This window comes from Sarcophilus harrisii, chromosome 4 (assembly GCF_902635505.1).
Source record: "Sarcophilus harrisii chromosome 4, mSarHar1.11, whole genome shotgun sequence".
Classification (NCBI taxonomy): domain Eukaryota; kingdom Metazoa; phylum Chordata; class Mammalia; order Dasyuromorphia; family Dasyuridae; genus Sarcophilus; species Sarcophilus harrisii.
In genome coordinates, this window is record NC_045429.1 from 338,068,985 (window position 1) to 338,085,017 (window position 16,033).

Here is a 16,033-nt window from a genome sequence, read left to right on the forward strand (position 1 = left end):
ACAAGACGGCCTCAGAAGTCCTCTCCAGCTCTGCACCTAGGCGGCTCTCAGAGATTCTGTTACCTTGGGGTAAAACGACCGTCGAAAATAGCCGCCAAAATGGCCTCCGGCCCTGACAAAACACCTGACTCCACTCGCCTCCGCCCCTGGACGCCTCCACTTCCCACGTGACAGCCCCGCCCTCTCCCACATCTCGCGAGACTTGGCTCTTGGGGTCCAGGATAGCCAGCATTTCTCCGAGCCCAGAACCTCGAGCTGCCTGATCCAGGACGGGAGCACTTCCGGGTGGAACCCGGGAAGCGGCAGGAGCTGCAGCGACGTCGGGAGAGGGAGCGGCCCGAGTCTGGGAGCTCCGTGAGTACCGGGGAATTAAACCCGGGCCCGGAACCACTGACAAACCCGATCCGTCGCTGCCAGCAGGCGGCTCCGCCCCTTGGAGATAAATCCCGCCCCTTGGAGACAGCTAGCCTTTCCCAAGTTTCCCTCTCCTCCTGGAAAACTAGGGAAGACGAGGGTCCTCACTCTCGGATTCCCTGCGCCGCGGTTCGGCCTCAGAGCCAATCCCTTCTATTCCATCTCTGCGACGTTATTTCTCCAAGATCTCTCCTTTCCCAATTAAAAATCTGATCGCGCATGCGCGAATCACCCACCGGGGGTCAGTATTCTAGGTCGCTCGTAGTCGAAATTTACGCATGCGCGAGCAATCCTAATGCAGTGTGGTGGGGGAGGTCTTGCCGGTTCTTCCGCAGAGTCCTGCATTTGCGCGGCCATGCACAGGATTACGGGTGCGGTGTGCCCGCAGCCCCATGCCTCTCCTGTGTGCCCTCCCACAGGTGCCATCTAGCGGAACCGCCGTGACTTGGGCCGAGGCGGTGTCAGCATGTCTGCCTTCCGATCTGGCCTCTTGGTGCTGACATCCCCGCTGGCGGCCCTGACCCCTCGCCTGGCCCCCATTCTGACCTCTGCAGCCCGGCTGGTGGAGAAGACCCTGTACGTGCACCTGCAGCCCGGCCTCAGTCTGGGTGGGCCGGCCCAGCCTCACTCCAGCCACGTGCAGGCCACCGTGGAGATCATCAACCTCATCACGGGTCTCTACGCCGGTGCTGACGCCTATCGGCACCTGGACATCCGAGTCCTGCTGACCAACATCCGCACAAAGAACCCAACCCCTCCACCTTCACTTGGCTCCGTGCAGAACCTAGCCCATCCCCCGGAAGTGGTGTTGACAGACTTCCAGACCCTTGATGGGGGCCAGTACAACCCAGTCAAGCAGCAGCTAGAGAGATACGCCACCAGCTGTTACAGCTGCTGCCCCCAGCTGGTCTCTGTGTTGCTCTATCCAGACTATGATCCAGGAGATTCTTCTACAGACCCATCAGTACCCTATTCCTCTCCTCTTTGGTCAGCCTCCCCTGTGCCTAAAGCTCCCAAACATCCCCTACAGGGCTATAACCATGTGGCCGTAGGGGGAACATTTGACCATCTGCACAATGCTCATAAGTTGTTGCTTACGGTTGCCTGCCTCTTAGCCCAAAAGAGGCTTGTGGTTGGAGTAGCAGACAAAGAGCTATTGGAAAGTGAGTAGATGAGTCTGGGGTGTTGACTTGGGGTGGGAGGGTTGGCAGAGCAGGGGAAGATAGATGCTAAAGTTCAATAGTCTTGGAAGTGACCTTTGGATACATGCACTTTATTCTCTTGCTTCCTTTGGATCTGAAGTGTGGGTAGTACGGTCCAAGGCCATGTTAAGCTGAGCCTCAAAGGCTTAACATCTGTGTCTTTCAAATTCCTCCAGGCTTCCTTATCATGATCTCCTTCTTCCTAGTTGGCAGATATCCTAGTCATTATAGCCTCTTCCATTAGTAACTATTGCTCCTTCTTCCACAACCTGCTTGAATGTTCCTTTCTCAATCAGCCTCAACAAAACAGACATTTAGTAGCCATCTTTTCACAATCATAGCCATCTTCTTTCTGTTTTTAGTTTTCTTCAGACCCCCCCCTCCCCCAATCAGTGTACCTTTTGTATCTCCCTTCTTGCTCCATTTTCTCTCACTTCTTCCCTTAGATAAAGTGCTCCGGGAGTTACTCCAACCATATACAGATAGGGTGAAACATCTGAGTGAGTTCCTGGTGGACATGAAGCCATCCTTGGTCTTTGACATAGTCCCCCTCCTAGATCCCTACGGTCCAGCCGGCACTGATCCTTCCTTGGAGTGCTTGGTGGTTAGCGAGGAGACTTATCGTGGGGGGTTGGCTGTCAACTGTCGACGCCTTGAGAATGTAACTCCCTTGGGGAAATGGGTAGAGGGAGTGGTTGGGGACAGGAAGGGTGGGTGTATATGTGTTGGAGTGGGCTCTCCAAAGATGGGAGGAGTGATTCTTTAGAGAGATACTGGGAATGAAACAAAAGCTTGAAGCTTTTATGCCAGTTCCTGGGTTGGCTATGGTTGGGTCCTTAATTTCACCCTCTGAGTGGTTTGTATGGGTTAAAGATGAGCCCTGGGATTCAAGGCAGAGCCCTGTTAACTTTCTCCATTTTAAAATATCACCCTCTTGTTACCCCACATTTTGCCACAGGGTCTGGAAGAGGTGGCTTTGTATCAGATTTTGTTGCTGAAGAACCCAGACCATAGAGAGAATGAAGAAGACAAAGTTAGCTCCTCCAGCTTCCGTCAGCGATTGCTGGGAACCCTCCTTCAACCCCCAAATGTAAATACCTTCCAGCTCCAGGGGATAAAAATTCTAGCTGCCCTGAGATGGGGAGTACTAGCCCTTAGTGGGAAAATACCCTTTTATTACTCTGATATGGGCAATCTATATGCACATACAGGGGCCCAAATGGTTGTCTTGATTTCAGTCTTCTAATCCCCCATAGATGGCCACTCCATCCTTGGCTTTTTCTCCTTTTGGCAGAAGAGACCAGACCTTCCGTCCAATGTCTATGTTGTGGGGCTGACAGGGTCGAGTGGCTCTGGCAAGACTTCAGTGGCCCTATTACTGCAAGACCTGGGGGCAAAGGTCATTGATAGTGACCAGCTGGGACATCGGGCCTATGCACCTGATGGCCCTGCCTACCAAACTGTGATAGAGGCCTTTGGAACTGGTATGTCTTGTGAAAAGTGAAATTGTGGGGGGGATGGAGAAGGAAGGGAACCAAGAGTACAGAAACATAATACTTCTCTTGCTGAGGTTCTTATTTTTGGCATCCTAGATATTATCCAAGAAGATGGAACCATCAACAGAAAGATTTTAAGCAGTCAGGTGTTTGGGAACAAGGTGAATATCTCTAGCTCTAAATCTCTTAAAGAGGTCTGTGGCCCAGACCCATTCTCCTATTTCCCATGAACTCATCCTTAACTCAAAGCTCCTTTCTTTTTTCCTGAGTTTCTATCTTTTATTGGTAGGGAAGTTTTTTAGTTATCTTCTTTTGGCTCTCTCCTCCCCCCCACCCCCATCCCCGATTCCTTGCTTTGTTGGTGCAAACCTAGTAGCAGTTGATTTGTTCTGTCACTAGAAAAAGCTAAAGAACCTCACTGACATTATATGGCCAGTCATTGCCAAGATGTGTCAAGAGGAGATCAAAAAAGCTGCAGCTGAGGGTGAGTGTGAAGGACAAGAGCTTCAAAGGATGGGTAGGAAAGTTCTTCCCTTATCCCCTTCCCCTACCTTCCCCCCTTTCCCTACCTTCCCCCCCATTCCAGGGCCAGGGCATCCTGCCCAGCTGCCAGGCAAGCACATCCCAGGGAATCTCTGATCCAGGGCAAGTGGCTGGGATGAGAGATCAGTAGAATGACTGGGGTCCACCTGCAGGGAAGACCATATTCGTGATTGATGCGGCCTTGCTACTGGAAGCCGGCTGGAACAACATGGTCCATGAGGTGTGGACAGTCATTGTCCCAGAGACAGAGGTAACTGGACCCCTCCTATCTCACCATTCCCCTACCTCAGCCCCCACTCTGGGCTTCTGAATGGTTAATGTATTATGTTATTGGGACTCCTCCGAAGTATCCTGACTGACTATTTAGGTGTCTTCCAGGCAGTACGGCGCATCATGGAGCGCGATGGTCTGACTGAAGCCGCTGCCCAGGCCCGCCTGCGGAACCAAATGAGTAATCAGCAGCGGGTGGACCAGAGCCATGTGGTGTTGAGTACTCTTTGGGAGCCCCATATTACCAAAAGACAGGTAAGGGGGTTGAATGAGAACAAGAGGGAGGAAGGAGGAGTCCTACTGAACCCTAAAACATTTTCCCACAATTTTCTTCCGAAGGTGGAAAAAGCCTGGGCTCTCCTGCAGGAGCGCATCAAGAGCCAGTAATCGGCTGGTGGTGGAGGCTTCTCCTTCTGATCCTTGATTGCGATGATTGCTGTCTGTGGTGTGGGAAAGCCCTCGGGGCAGGTCCCGCCCTCCGCGGGGCTGGGCCCAGACTCGCGCAGTGCGGAGCTGCTCGGGCTGCGCGGCGGTGGGGCAGCTTGGAGGCCGGGTGCGAGGCTCGGGCCGCAGGTCGAACCCCGGTACCCTCTGCCGGCCTAGAGGAAGGGCACACCGCCCCACTGCCCTCCCTGCTTGGTGTGTCTGGGACCCCACGGCTGGCTGGGACCAGGGGTGAGGGCACGGAACTAATTAAAGCCGAATTTTCCTGTAAGACTCTGGCTTCCTGTGCTCCTTGCTTCTTGGGACGGTGGCTGGGTGAGCCACTCTCAGAGGCCCCAGACTAAATTGTGGCTGGCTCCGCTGCTGCCACCCTACGGCCGTAACCAGGCCTACATCCTGGCCACAGTAATCAGGCCCGGCTAAACGTCTGTGGCATTGTGGGAATTGTAGTCACTGAGCGGCCGGGAGAGAACGTTTCCTCCTTTACGTTACGTAAAGCAAACGCATGAACAAACGTGCTTTGTAAAAATCCCCAGACCCCGCCTCCCCCCCTTTTTTTTTTCAAGTGAGAACTACTCGAGCCTCAGAAAATCTTGATTTAGGGGAGTGAGTGCATAAATAAAGGTGGAGATTGCTGTGATTGCTCCATACTGGATTTAAAGTCCAGTTTTTAAAACTATCCCATTTAAAAAATCTATCCCATTTCACCCTTCTCTGCGCAGACGTAGCGCGCCTTCGTCTCACGCCTTGGGGTTGGTGAACTATGGACCATGTGGGCTTGGGTCCCGCCCATGGCGGGGAGTGTCCTGCACGCGGCGCTTCCGGTTCGTTTGGTCTGACAATGACGGAGCGGGGCGCCTCTCCGGAGGACCCCTGGGTCAAGGCAAGCCCCGTGGGCGCGCACGCCGACAAGGGGAGGGCGGGTCGGGCACGTGCACGCAGGGGAAGCGGGAGAGCGGGGGTTTCCCCCACTGCTCAGTTCTCCCTACCTTGCCCCCAGGGGCTCGGGGCTGGGGACTGCGGAGACAGCCCCGGCCCCCCGCGTGCCCTCGTGGGGAGCCGAGAGAGCGGACCGTGTGTGAGTGTCTGCGGCGCGGGGGGCGGGGGGCAGGGCCGGGGGCTGCGCCCGCAGCCGGCTCTGGGAGGGTCGGAACCTGAGCGCTCTCCCTACCCCCGCAGGTGGAGTATGCGTACGGCGACAACAGCCTGGACCCCGGTGAGTGGCCCGAGTCTGGGTGACGCGGCCTCCGCCCCCGCCCCGCCCCCTTAATGTCTGGCTGGGGGTAGGGTCCGAGCGGGAGTAGAGAGGATGCGGCAGGGCGTGTCCTGGCCTGTGTCCAGTCGGGGAGGGGAATGAGGGGGCTCCCTCTTTCCTGCTGTGTAAGTAGGAGCCCTCAGGGTTTGGAGGGTCCTGGTGACTAGCCCAGAGCTGTTTGGGGAGAGGGGAAGAATGATCCGGGGGGTCCTGGAGGCCAGCCTCGGGTTCCAGCTAGTGCCTAAAGGTACGCGGACGTCATTTTTCCTTGGGTGCCTCTCTTCCAGGGCTCTTTGTAGAAAGTAACCGAAAGGGGAGTGTAGTGTCCAGAGCCAATAGTATCGGCTCCACCAGTGCTTCCTCCGTCCCCAATACCGGTAAGCAGCGATCGGCTTTCCCTCCTCATTCCCGTCATCTTGGGCTCTTCCCCGAGGAGACTGCGCGTTGTCAGACAAATGTATGAAGCCCGTGGGTCTCCAGTGTTGGGGCAGCCTCACCCTCGGAGCCCCGAATTCTTCCTTCCAGAGTTAGGGCTATCTTTTGTACGTCCTAAATGATCAGGGCCTTGCCACTTTGTGCCCACCAGATGACGAAGACAGCGATTACCAACAAGAGCCCTACAAGGAGTCCTACAAGGACAGGAGACGGAGAGCCCACACACAAGCGGAGCAGAAGCGCAGGGATGCCATCAAGGTGAGCAGGAACCTTCGCCCTAGCCGCCTCCAGCCCCAGGTGAGGCTTTGGGCGGGGGTCAAGCCAATGGCAGTGCCGGGCTCTGCTCCTCTCCTATATACCGCCTCCTCATGAAGTGGTCAGATGACTCCCAGTGTGGGGTCAAGTTTCCTGCCAGCCTCCCTTTACTGTCTTTGTGCAAACTGATGGAAGGCCTTAGTATAACTTAGGTACTATCTTCTTTCTCCCCCCAGAGAGGCTACGATGACCTTCAGGCCATTGTCCCCACCTGTCAGCAACAGGATTTCTCCATTGGCTCCCAGAAGCTCAGCAAAGCCATTGTTCTTCAGAAGAGTATGGGAGAGAGGGAATGGGGGATGGGCAGGAGTAAGGCACCCAGGAATCTCAGGCAGGAAGAGGGTAAGACAGAACAGTGTGGTGTTTTTAGTTGGACCACTCTTAATGCTTATGTTATGTCTTTTCCAGCCATCGATTATATCCAATTCTTGCATAAAGAGAAGAAGAAACAGGAAGAGGAAGTATCCACACTACGCAAAGATGTCATGGCCCTGAAAATCATGAAAGTGTAAGTAAATGGAGGAAAGATAAGGCTCAGATGAAGAAAGGGCTGGGAGGAGCAGCAGAGCCATTAGGAACAGGTATTCTGGTCTTCAATTTAGTGTTTAAGCAAATGAGTTATCCAGGGCAGCTAAGCAATGTAATGTATAGAGTGTTGGGCCTAGAATCAGGAAAATCCAAGTTGAAATTTAGCCTCAGATATTAGCTTTTTGACCTTGGTCATGTCAATTTACCTTTGTCTCAATTCCCATAACTATAAAATGGGAATATCGCCCATCTCCCAAGATTGTTGTGAGAATCAAGTGAAATGTTTAAGCACTTAGTACTAGCACAGTGCCTGGCATAGCATGTTTAATTAAATGTTAGTTCCACCCTTCCTCAATGAATGGAATTACTTCAAAATCATGTTGGATCCAAGAGCTTCAGGGTAGACACTGTGATTTTGAAAGACATAGTGTGTAACTCTGGAAAAGTTATATACGATTATTTAGTACAATTCATTATTACAAAGGGGAAAATTGGTCCAGAAAGGGAATTGACCACTGTCTCACCAATGACACAGTTGAGGAGAAGGACAACTTTTTCTGATATTAATTGTACTTTATCTTAGTGTCCAGCTAAATATTTTAACACACATATACACAAAGATGTTTAATACTAGTTTGAGTCACTGCAGAGAAAGAACAAGGGCAGGGATAATCATAACTGCTTTCTGCAACTGGGCTTAGTAGCTAATTGAAAGTGGATGTGCCTAGCCAATCCTCTAAGCTATTGTAACATCCTTATTTTCTCATGATCAATTGATATCAGTGCATTCTTAGCTCTACTTTTAAAGACTGGCAGGAGGCTCTGAAAAGGGGAAGGGAGGGCAGGAAGAAAAAGGAAGACATTAACATACATCATGTTTTTTCTTGATTTCAGGAATTATGAGCAGATTGTGAAGGCACACCAGGACAACCCTCATGAAGGGGAGGACCAGGTCTCTGACCAGGTCAAGTTCAATGTGTTCCAGGGCATTATGGACTCTTTGTTCCAGTCCTTCAATGCCTCCATTTCTGTGGCCAGCTTCCAGGAGTTGTCAGCTTGTGTCTTCAGCTGGATTGAGGAGCACTGCAAGCCCCAGGTGTGCTGGCTGAAACCTTTGTAGGGTGGGGTGAGAGCCCTTTGGTGGACAGCAATACCCACTCAGCTGAAGACCCTTCAGGCTCTAGTCACTAATTGTAAGGCAAAGGTTGATGATGGCTTTTTCTTTCATTAGACCTGTGCTGGTCCCAGTTTAGGAAATTGCTTTAGCAATCTAGATTGGTGCCTGCTGTGTCACTTTAATCATGGTTGGGGCTAGTGAAAGGCTAAGTGCCTTGCCCAGCTTCTATATCACAGGTGGTATTAAATCCAGATTCTTGCCTGCCTCTACAATTCCTTTGCCTCCTTTCTCTTATGCTTTCATTTTTTTTTTTTACCCCCTGCAATCTAACCTGGATTTTGGTTGCAGTTTATAAATTACTCAGTAAATACTATAATCACCATGTCAAGCACTACACTAATCCTTTTTTTCCCCTTTAGAAAATATCCCACTCTATCGCCTTTGGGGCCCCATAGACCTTTTCTAACAAAGGCCTACTACTACTTTTGGGTGTAGAGAAGATAATTGAGGTGCGACCTTGGCCTAGCCTCATCCCTCTTTTCTCTTTTCCTATTCCTAGACTCTTCAGGAGATTGTTACTGGAGTGCTTCATCAATTGAAAAATCAGCTCTACTGACTGCTTGCCTTTCAGCCAACACTACTGAAGTATAGAACCAAGAGGCTTGTTGTGGTTCTGACATCTCAAACAACATTTGCTGTTTGTTGGATTTTGGACAGCTTCTGACTAATTTATTTTGTCAATATTAAACAAACCCATCTCATCTGTGGAATTTCTAGGGGCCATTGAACTTGTCCCCCTAAAAATCACTTCTGGCATTTTCCTTCGTAAGCTTCCAATTTAAATTCAAATCAGGTATTTGGAAGTTACTAATTACAGCTGCCACTGCGATACGTCTTATAGGAGTGAGACTGTATGTTTTGCAAGCAATCTGGTAGAGGCAGAAAAAATATTTACATAACCATGAAGTGCCACAGATAGTGGTGCTGCCATGTTATGTCCATGGCACAGACAAAATTTTTAACATGTTATATAGGGATTTTATCCCTAGGAAGTCTAGGAAGTCTGGCACAGTAATCAGAAACTTTGACAGATTTCTTAACTTTTATTTCAGTGTGATCTTTACTTCAATGTAAATCTCTCAAGTTTACTAAATTTTTTTTTGTCAGGCAGGTCTTGTGGTACATCACACTCACTTGCCATCATGCTCTTCATGTGAAGAGTTCATTAGGGATAGATGTTAATTCTTCTGTCCCATTTCTTACTTGCTGCCACAATTTCTATCAGGAATGAACCAGGAGGGAGTGGAGAAACTTCTATCTCAAATATATAGAAGCCTATTTCCTTTTTTTTCAGGCTTACAAAAGGAAGACTTTACCGTCTAATGGACATTAAATATTTTTATATCAAATTGTAATTGCAATAAAATTTACTAAATGCTTAAGCGGAAATTCATCCTGATTTTTATCAAGTCATATCCACTAAACTGATTTAATATAACACACAGCCATTTGCCTCCTTAGTACCAATTAGTCTAGTCACATTTAGACTCTAGTCACAAAGGGCAGGAAGCATCAAAACAACTCCAATACAACAAGTTTAGGAAGTTTCTTCTGACTTCGTTATTCAGAAAGAGGGTTCTCAGGGGTCTGGAAGGACAACATTATAATCTTCATCTGTCTCGATTCCAACTTCTTCCTATAGAGCAAGGCAAGGAGAAAATTCAACTACGTTCATGTTAGGTTCCTGGCCTGGAAAGAAAGGGCAAGGAGGTTGGGAAGTAACACTTACAAAAAATTGCTTCTTACTCTTGGGGTAACCCTCAAGAATTGCATCAAACAGTTCAGTTGCCTAACAAGAAAAATAAAGACAGCTCTTAAGATTTTGAGTGCTCCTTTCCAGCCCCTCCCTGCCCATCTCCAAAGAGCCTTTCCAGGCTGATGTGCTGACACTTACCATCCTCTTCCGTTTCTTCCACTCTCTATGATACTTCTGCCTCTCCTGATACACCTGAACGCAAACCCAAAAGATTCTTATAACTCCTTAGGAATTTCCCACTCAGCTTGGGTTTAGCCATGTTAATAATCATTCCAAAGAGTGATTCCCCTCCTTCATCCCCTTTACCTTTTCTTTTTCTTCTGGAGTCACATGGTTGGTAGTTGTTTTGATTTTACTTAGCCTCTCTGTATAACTTGCACATTCTTTTTTTAACTCCTCAATCTCTTTACACATCTCTGGTGTAGTCAGGGAACTGGTCAGTTCTTTCAGTTCTACAAGAAAGTCAGACCAACTCCAGTAGTTATTTTTGAGAGACTGAATTCCCCATTAACTTGGGAGCTTAAGATAAGGGAAATAGAAAGAACAGGAAAATTTGGAGTCATGAACATAACAGGTCACTAAAAGTATCCTAGGAAAAAAAAAAGACTACAGAGTAAAAGCTGTGTTTTTCTTTTCTTTTCTTTTTTATCATAGCTTTTTATTGACAGAACATATGCATGGGTAATTTTTCAACATTGATCCTTGCAAAAACTAATGTTCCAACTTTTCCCCTCCTTCCCCCCAACCCCCCCTCCACTAGATGGCAGGTAGTCCCATACATGTTAAATATGTTAAAGTATATGTTAAATACAATGTATGTATACATATTTATACATATATTATACATATTGTCTTGCTACACAAGAAAAATTGGATTTAGAAGGAAGGTAAAAATAACCTGGGAAGAAAAACAAAAATGCAAACTAACAGAGTGTAAATGCTATGTTGTGGTTCACACTCATTTCAAAGGCTGTGTTTTTCAACAGTTCTAAAATCTGCCTCATGTTTTTTAAGCTGGTTCACTGACTTAAAAGTTCTAAATGCCTGTATGTAAATAATAGTAGGGATACCAAGAAAAATTAAACACTCCTTAAAGAACTTGACTTTTTGGAGGGAGGGAGAGAGAGAATTTTTACATGTAATTAAACCAAGATAATTCTTAGTAGTTCTTTCCTCTTTGCATTATCATAGACCTGGCACCTGAGCAGTTTTGAAGATCGGTATTTGGAAAAGGGGAGATTAGAAGAAGATGCATTCCAGGCTAGTGGAAGAATGAATGTGAAGTTTAGAGAACATCTAACAATCCAGACTATATTAAAAGGAGCATAATGAACTAGTGCTAGAAAGTCAAGTTGGAGTCAGATTGTGGAAAGCCTTTAATACCTAATTTTTCATCAAAGTGAAGGTTTTTTGAACTAGACACTGGCTTTTCTATTCTTGGATTATTCTGGCAGGTGTATGAAAGATGAATGAGAGGGAAAATTGAAGTCCCCATTAAGAGCTGCAGTATAGGTAGCAGGTGATATGAAATTGTCCTTGTGAGGAGAAAATATGCAAGAATTGTTATGGAGGTAGAATTAATTTGGCAACTGAGAGCATGAGATAGATATATATATATATATATATAAAAGAAATTAAAGATGATTAAAAGTTACAAATTTGTATGCCTGGAAAGATGACAGTGGCCTTGATAAAAGTAGGGAAGTTAGAAGAACAAGAGAAAAATAAAATGTTCAGCTTAAGATGCAAATTAAGGCTGGATATATACACACCTGTCAGTCATCTACATATTTACATAATTAGTTCCATGAAAGCTAATGGTATAGATCATTGAGGGGTAGAATTAAGATGCAGGACAGTCCTTTGAGGGATAGTTATGTTTTAAGGAATAAGGAAATAAATGATAAACTTGGAAAGGAGACTAAAAAGGACTAGTAAGATAATACAGGTAAGGAACTTGGAGAAAGTGTTACAGAAACCAGGAAAAGACTATTTGGGAAGAAGGGACCGTCAACATGAAAAGCTTCAAAGAAAACAATGAAAATGAGAACTGTTGAATTTATCAATTAAAAGATTACTGGAAACGTTGGAAAGAACAGTTCAGGATAAAAACGGATAAAAGGCGTCAAGAAGGAAATGGGCATTGAGAATTGCAAGCAGTAAATTTGGTAGTAAAAAGGAAAACAGATAAAGGATAACAATTTAGAGGTGGCTGGCTATCAAATGAGTTAAGACCCGGAAAAATTCACAGCAGGGAAGGAACTAATACGATAGAAGAGATAGAATTAATCACCAAAAGAAGGTGCTAGTGAAGGGGATCAAATAATCGACTAGTGTTGATTTAAGTTTTGTGATAAGCACTGTGCTAAACTCTAAGGATTCAAGGAAAAAGCAAGAATAGGTGCTGTTTTCAAGAAGTTTATACTATAATGGGCAAGATAACATGAAGCAGTGAAAATAAGAATGTAGTCTTAGAGGCAAGTCAGTAATAGATAATTCACACAAAAGTATCCTGTAAGGAGGCTGAATTAAATCAAGCTTTAATTCACGCCACCTCTTTTTCCTCGGAGGCTAAAGATAAAGATGGATAAAAAAGGTAAAGAGCTCAAGAGAGGTGTTCTCAGCAAAATAGTGAGAATAAGGCCCACTTCAGAGAGGTAAGGAGAAAGAGAGGCTTAGGGGATTGAGAGAAAGGTGTGGACGATTCCTTGAAAAGAATGAGAAAGTCAATCTGGAAAAAATAAGACTGTTATGTAGCAGGGAGGGCTCAGTTGAAACTAGAAACAAATCTTTAGTGGTGGAATGTTGTCTGACCAAGAGTTAAAGGTTTGCAGGTAATGTATGAACAGTAGTAGGAGAAAAAGGCAAGGTATTAAAGAGGCCAATTCATGGCCACAAGAATCTGGACAGTGTGATGGAGATGAAGTTGCTGACTAATAATATCATAGGGAGGGTCTAGAAATAACAAAAGGAAGCAATCAAAAGGACAATTCCTGGACCAACATATTAAAAGGTACCACTGGAAATGGTCAAAAGTCTGTCTTTTGGAGAAAGAGAAGTTTCTATGGGGGGAGCGACGGGAAAGGGTAGGAAGACATGAACTACAGATAGATCTAAGTATGAATAAGCATATAAACATTTGAGATAAAGTTAAATGAAAGCCTGAAAAAAGGAGCAAAGAAACAATGTTTGACCTCAACCAATAGCAACTCTGAATCAAACTGGTGTAGTAGATAGTTTTCCAGTCATAGCACGGGGAAAGAATCAGTTGATTAAGATTGATGGTTTCTCTCTGTTGCATTTATGCCATTTTCAGGTCAAAAATATGTATTTGAACCAAATCATGCAGAATTTTACAACTACTGAGTAAGCTCTGAGTTAGCTCTATTTTTTACAGCCACTTACCAGCTTCCATGTGACGGCAGCTCTGCTGGACACTTTGGACTTTGGAAGTGAGTGACAGAATTTCATCGTCAAGGCCTTTGAGGTCTGTGTCACTAAGAGTATCAAATTCATTCTGCCAGAGACAAGGAAACAAGAAAGGGACCAAACTTAAGCAATGCTCACAGCAGAGAACTCGCTCTATTTAAGGATATGTATAATCCCCAGTAATTCTGCCTTATCTCCCAAATCTTAGTCCTGTCTTCAAGAGCAGCGCTGTCAAAATCAAATAAAAACAAGGACTATCACATCTGTGGATCTCTGCCGGACCCATATTGTCTTAGAAAACCACACATTAACATGTTCTACTATATTTTTATTTATTTTGTTAAACATTCCCAATTACATTTCAATGGGATTCAGGCAGCTTTCCTGTGTTTGTCATCTCTTCTCTAGAGAAAAGGATTCTTGGAAATATAGGTAGAATTAAATCATAAGGAGTATGTGAGTAACAAAGGTCTCTAACAGCTCATTTAATTCAGCAAGTATTTTATGAACACCTAATATGCTGATGTTTGTTGAAAAGTAAACAATTATATATTGCTATTTATGAGCTTAAATGACAAATAATAAACTACCAACATAACTATATATATATATATATATATATATAACAATACTAAATAACTACTAACTTTACACATAAAGCATTTACTCTATGCCAGATGCTTTATTTAATCCTCAGAAGAGTACCATTATTATCTCCCCACCCCCAAATTAAAAGTATTTGAGAAAATCACGGCAGGTAGATGTTAAAAGACTTCATCAGCATCCATCGTGCAGAACCATGCTATAGCAAGCACAGTGACACAAATATTGTAAGGATGAGCGAGTGAAAGCCTTTGCTATGAACAACAGTGATCCTAGACAATTCCAAAGGATGCATGAAGAAAAACGTTACGCTGAACTAGAGGGAAACTGATGAACTCTGAATGCAGATTGAGGGATGCTTTTTAACTTTATTTTTCTGGGGAGTTTGTTTGTTTGGGTACGATTTATTTGCAGCATAAAGGATATGGAAACGTTTTTCATGACTTCGTATGTGCGACTGATATCGGATTACTTCCCCAGGAGAGGAGCAAGGCGGGAGAGAATCTAGAATGCAACATTTGTAAAATGCTAAATGTTACAGGCAAGTGGGGCAATATTAACAAAATAAAACCACGGTAAAAGGCGTCTCTCCCCTGTGCCACCAGCTAGGACAGCGGCTCTGGGGCCCGGAGAGAGGAGAAGCCGAAGTGGCGCTCACAACGGGAGCGGATGAGCAACACACACGCAGACTCCAGCGAGGCTTCAGGGAGTCGGGCACCAGAGTAGAGAGCAGCGGCAGGGGAGCCAAGCAAGCTACTGAGGGTGAGCGCGGGGGCGCAGGGGGCCGGACTTCGGGAGCTCCCGTCGCTACCAGAGAGGTTCGGACCTGGCTTTAGCCGAGGCCGGGGCGGCCCGTCTCACCTGATCCGCAAAGTAGATTTTCTGCTTGCCGTACACCTTTTCCTTGACTCTGCCCTGCTGCGCCAGCTGCTCCAGGGCCTTCACCACGGCCTGGCGGAGAGAAGCGAAGGGTTGGGGGGGCCCGGGATCCGGGAGCCGCGTCTCGCGGGGGGAGGGGGGGCACCCCGGCTAGTGGCCGTCTCCTCCCGGGGCCGGCGGTTTCGGACCCACTGACGCGCCGGGGCCCGGCCGCCTTTCGGGGGTCGCGGCGCCCTGGGCCGCTCGGGGGGCGTCTCACCGCCTTGCCAAGCCCGTGGTCGCGCTGCAGGTTCCCGAACACGTCCTGAGCACTGTAGGGTCGGTTCTGCTCCCGAAGGTAATTCAGGACGAGCCCGGGGGCTGCGGGGAAGGGAGCGCAGTCACGGGCGCAGCCAGAGCCGGCCGGTCCCCGGCAGTGCCCGGGCACCCGGGCGGACACTCACCTGCGGCCGGATCCGCGCGGCCTTTACTCATCCCGCTCCCGCCACCAGTCAAACGGCCGGAAGCCGCCGCCAGCTGGAGACTCCCCCCTTCCGGGAACCGGCGGGCTGGGCCGAGCGCGGCGGCCGGCGCACGTGACTGAAAGGCGGCCCCAGACGGGCTTAGGCGCGGAGTCCTTCCCCACCAACGTGCGGCGCCCGCTTCTCCCTCCCTCCCCCCCGATGGTGGGCGTAGGAGGGGGCGAGGGAAGGAGCGTTTGCTTCCTTCCGGGAGAGTCCGCCGGATAGACGCGACGCGACTCCTCCGCCTCAGCAGGGGAGCCTCCGGTCGGTTTATTTATTGCACACACCCATAATAGCCGCCCCCAAACCCTTCTTGCGCGGGGCTGTGGCTTGCAGTGGCGGAGGCCCGCCCCTAAGGGGCGCTCGGTCCTGTGCCACAGGGCCGGGGCGAGGCCGGGGAAGAACGGGCTGCGATCGTGGAACGGAGGCGGCTCGTTTCCTGTCGGCCCAGATCAAGGCTGGCCACCTGACAGGTGCTTTCCATTTCCGCCCACACAGGTCTGTGGCACAGCCTGAAATAAATGTTTCTAGTTTCTGAAATCATCGTGGGCCGGACAACAGCTGTCCGTTCTAGCAAAAGCCAGCGAAAAAGGCGGCAGCTTTCTGCACTTACCGTAGTCAGAGCCCTTCCATCAGCCCTTGAAACGAGACTTTTGGATGGGGTGAGGATGTTAGAAAGGTAGACTGGTTCCCCTTCGAATGTCACATTTTCTTTAAATTGCTTCCGTCATTCAATAGCACATCTTACTTCCGGTTTCAAAGACAGACCACTCAAGTGGGAACA

The 16,033-nt window shown here is 47.8% G+C and overlaps 3 protein-coding genes across 4 annotated transcripts; 2 read left to right on the forward strand and 1 right to left on the reverse strand.

Moving 5' to 3' along the window:
- Positions 1-191: 191 nt before the first annotated feature.
- On the forward strand, positions 192-4,640 carry COASY (Coenzyme A synthase). 2 transcript variants are annotated; one of them, XM_031966314.1, is made up of 10 exons: positions 192-655; positions 834-1,577; positions 2,063-2,277; positions 2,575-2,706; positions 2,911-3,100; positions 3,209-3,273; positions 3,512-3,596; positions 3,808-3,905; positions 4,034-4,180; positions 4,265-4,640. In XM_031966314.1, the coding sequence occupies exons 2-10, from the start codon at positions 881-883 to the stop codon at positions 4,310-4,312; spliced, it is 1,677 nt and encodes a 558-aa protein (XP_031822174.1). In that variant the 5' UTR covers positions 192-655; positions 834-880; the 3' UTR covers positions 4,313-4,640. The 2 variants fall into 2 exon arrangements, with proteins under 2 accessions (XP_031822174.1, XP_003768211.1); XM_003768163.4 differs by having other exon boundaries at positions 192-354.
- Positions 4,641-4,983: 343 nt separating this feature from the next.
- Positions 4,984-9,715, forward strand: MLX (MAX dimerization protein MLX). Its single transcript, XM_031966316.1, has 8 exons — positions 4,984-5,252; positions 5,549-5,585; positions 5,912-6,001; positions 6,211-6,317; positions 6,551-6,650; positions 6,783-6,882; positions 7,797-7,998; positions 8,579-9,715. Exons 1-8 carry the CDS (start codon positions 5,133-5,135, stop codon positions 8,633-8,635), a joined length of 813 nt encoding a protein of 270 aa, XP_031822176.1. The 5' UTR covers positions 4,984-5,132; the 3' UTR covers positions 8,636-9,715.
- On the reverse strand, positions 9,408-15,472 carry PSMC3IP (PSMC3 interacting protein). Its single transcript, XM_031966317.1, has 8 exons — positions 15,190-15,472; positions 15,006-15,106; positions 14,729-14,818; positions 13,241-13,352; positions 10,142-10,287; positions 9,974-10,027; positions 9,809-9,868; positions 9,408-9,715 (listed from the first exon to the last, which is right to left on the reverse strand). Exons 1-8 carry the CDS (start codon positions 15,218-15,220, stop codon positions 9,659-9,661), a joined length of 651 nt encoding a protein of 216 aa, XP_031822177.1. The 5' UTR covers positions 15,221-15,472; the 3' UTR covers positions 9,408-9,658.
- Between the last annotated feature and the right edge of the window lie 561 nt (positions 15,473-16,033).

Coding starts and splice junctions, on each gene's coding strand:
- COASY (XM_031966314.1), top strand. CDS start 881: ATGTCTGCCTTCCGATCTGGCCTCTTGGTGCTGACATCCCCGCTGGCG. Junction 1,578..2,062: donor AGACAAAGAGCTATTGGAAA/GTGAGTAGATGA, acceptor TTCTTCCCTTAG/ATAAAGTGCTCCGGGAGTTA. Junction 3,906..4,033: donor TCATTGTCCCAGAGACAGAG/GTAACTGGACCC, acceptor GGTGTCTTCCAG/GCAGTACGGCGCATCATGGA.
- MLX (XM_031966316.1), top strand. CDS start 5,133: ATGGACCATGTGGGCTTGGGTCCCGCCCATGGCGGGGAGTGTCCTGCA. Junction 6,002..6,210: donor TTCCTCCGTCCCCAATACCG/GTAAGCAGCGAT, acceptor TGTGCCCACCAG/ATGACGAAGACAGCGATTAC. Junction 6,651..6,782: donor AGCCATTGTTCTTCAGAAGA/GTATGGGAGAGA, acceptor TGTCTTTTCCAG/CCATCGATTATATCCAATTC.
- PSMC3IP (XM_031966317.1), bottom strand. CDS start 15,220: ATGAGTAAAGGCCGCGCGGATCCGGCCGCAG. Junction 13,353..14,728: donor AAATCTACTTTGCGGATCAG/GTGAGACGGGCC, acceptor TGTCTCTGGCAG/AATGAATTTGATACTCTTAG. Junction 9,716..9,808: donor AGAGTAAGAAGCAATTTTTT/GTAAGTGTTACT, acceptor CTTGCTCTATAG/GAAGAAGTTGGAATCGAGAC.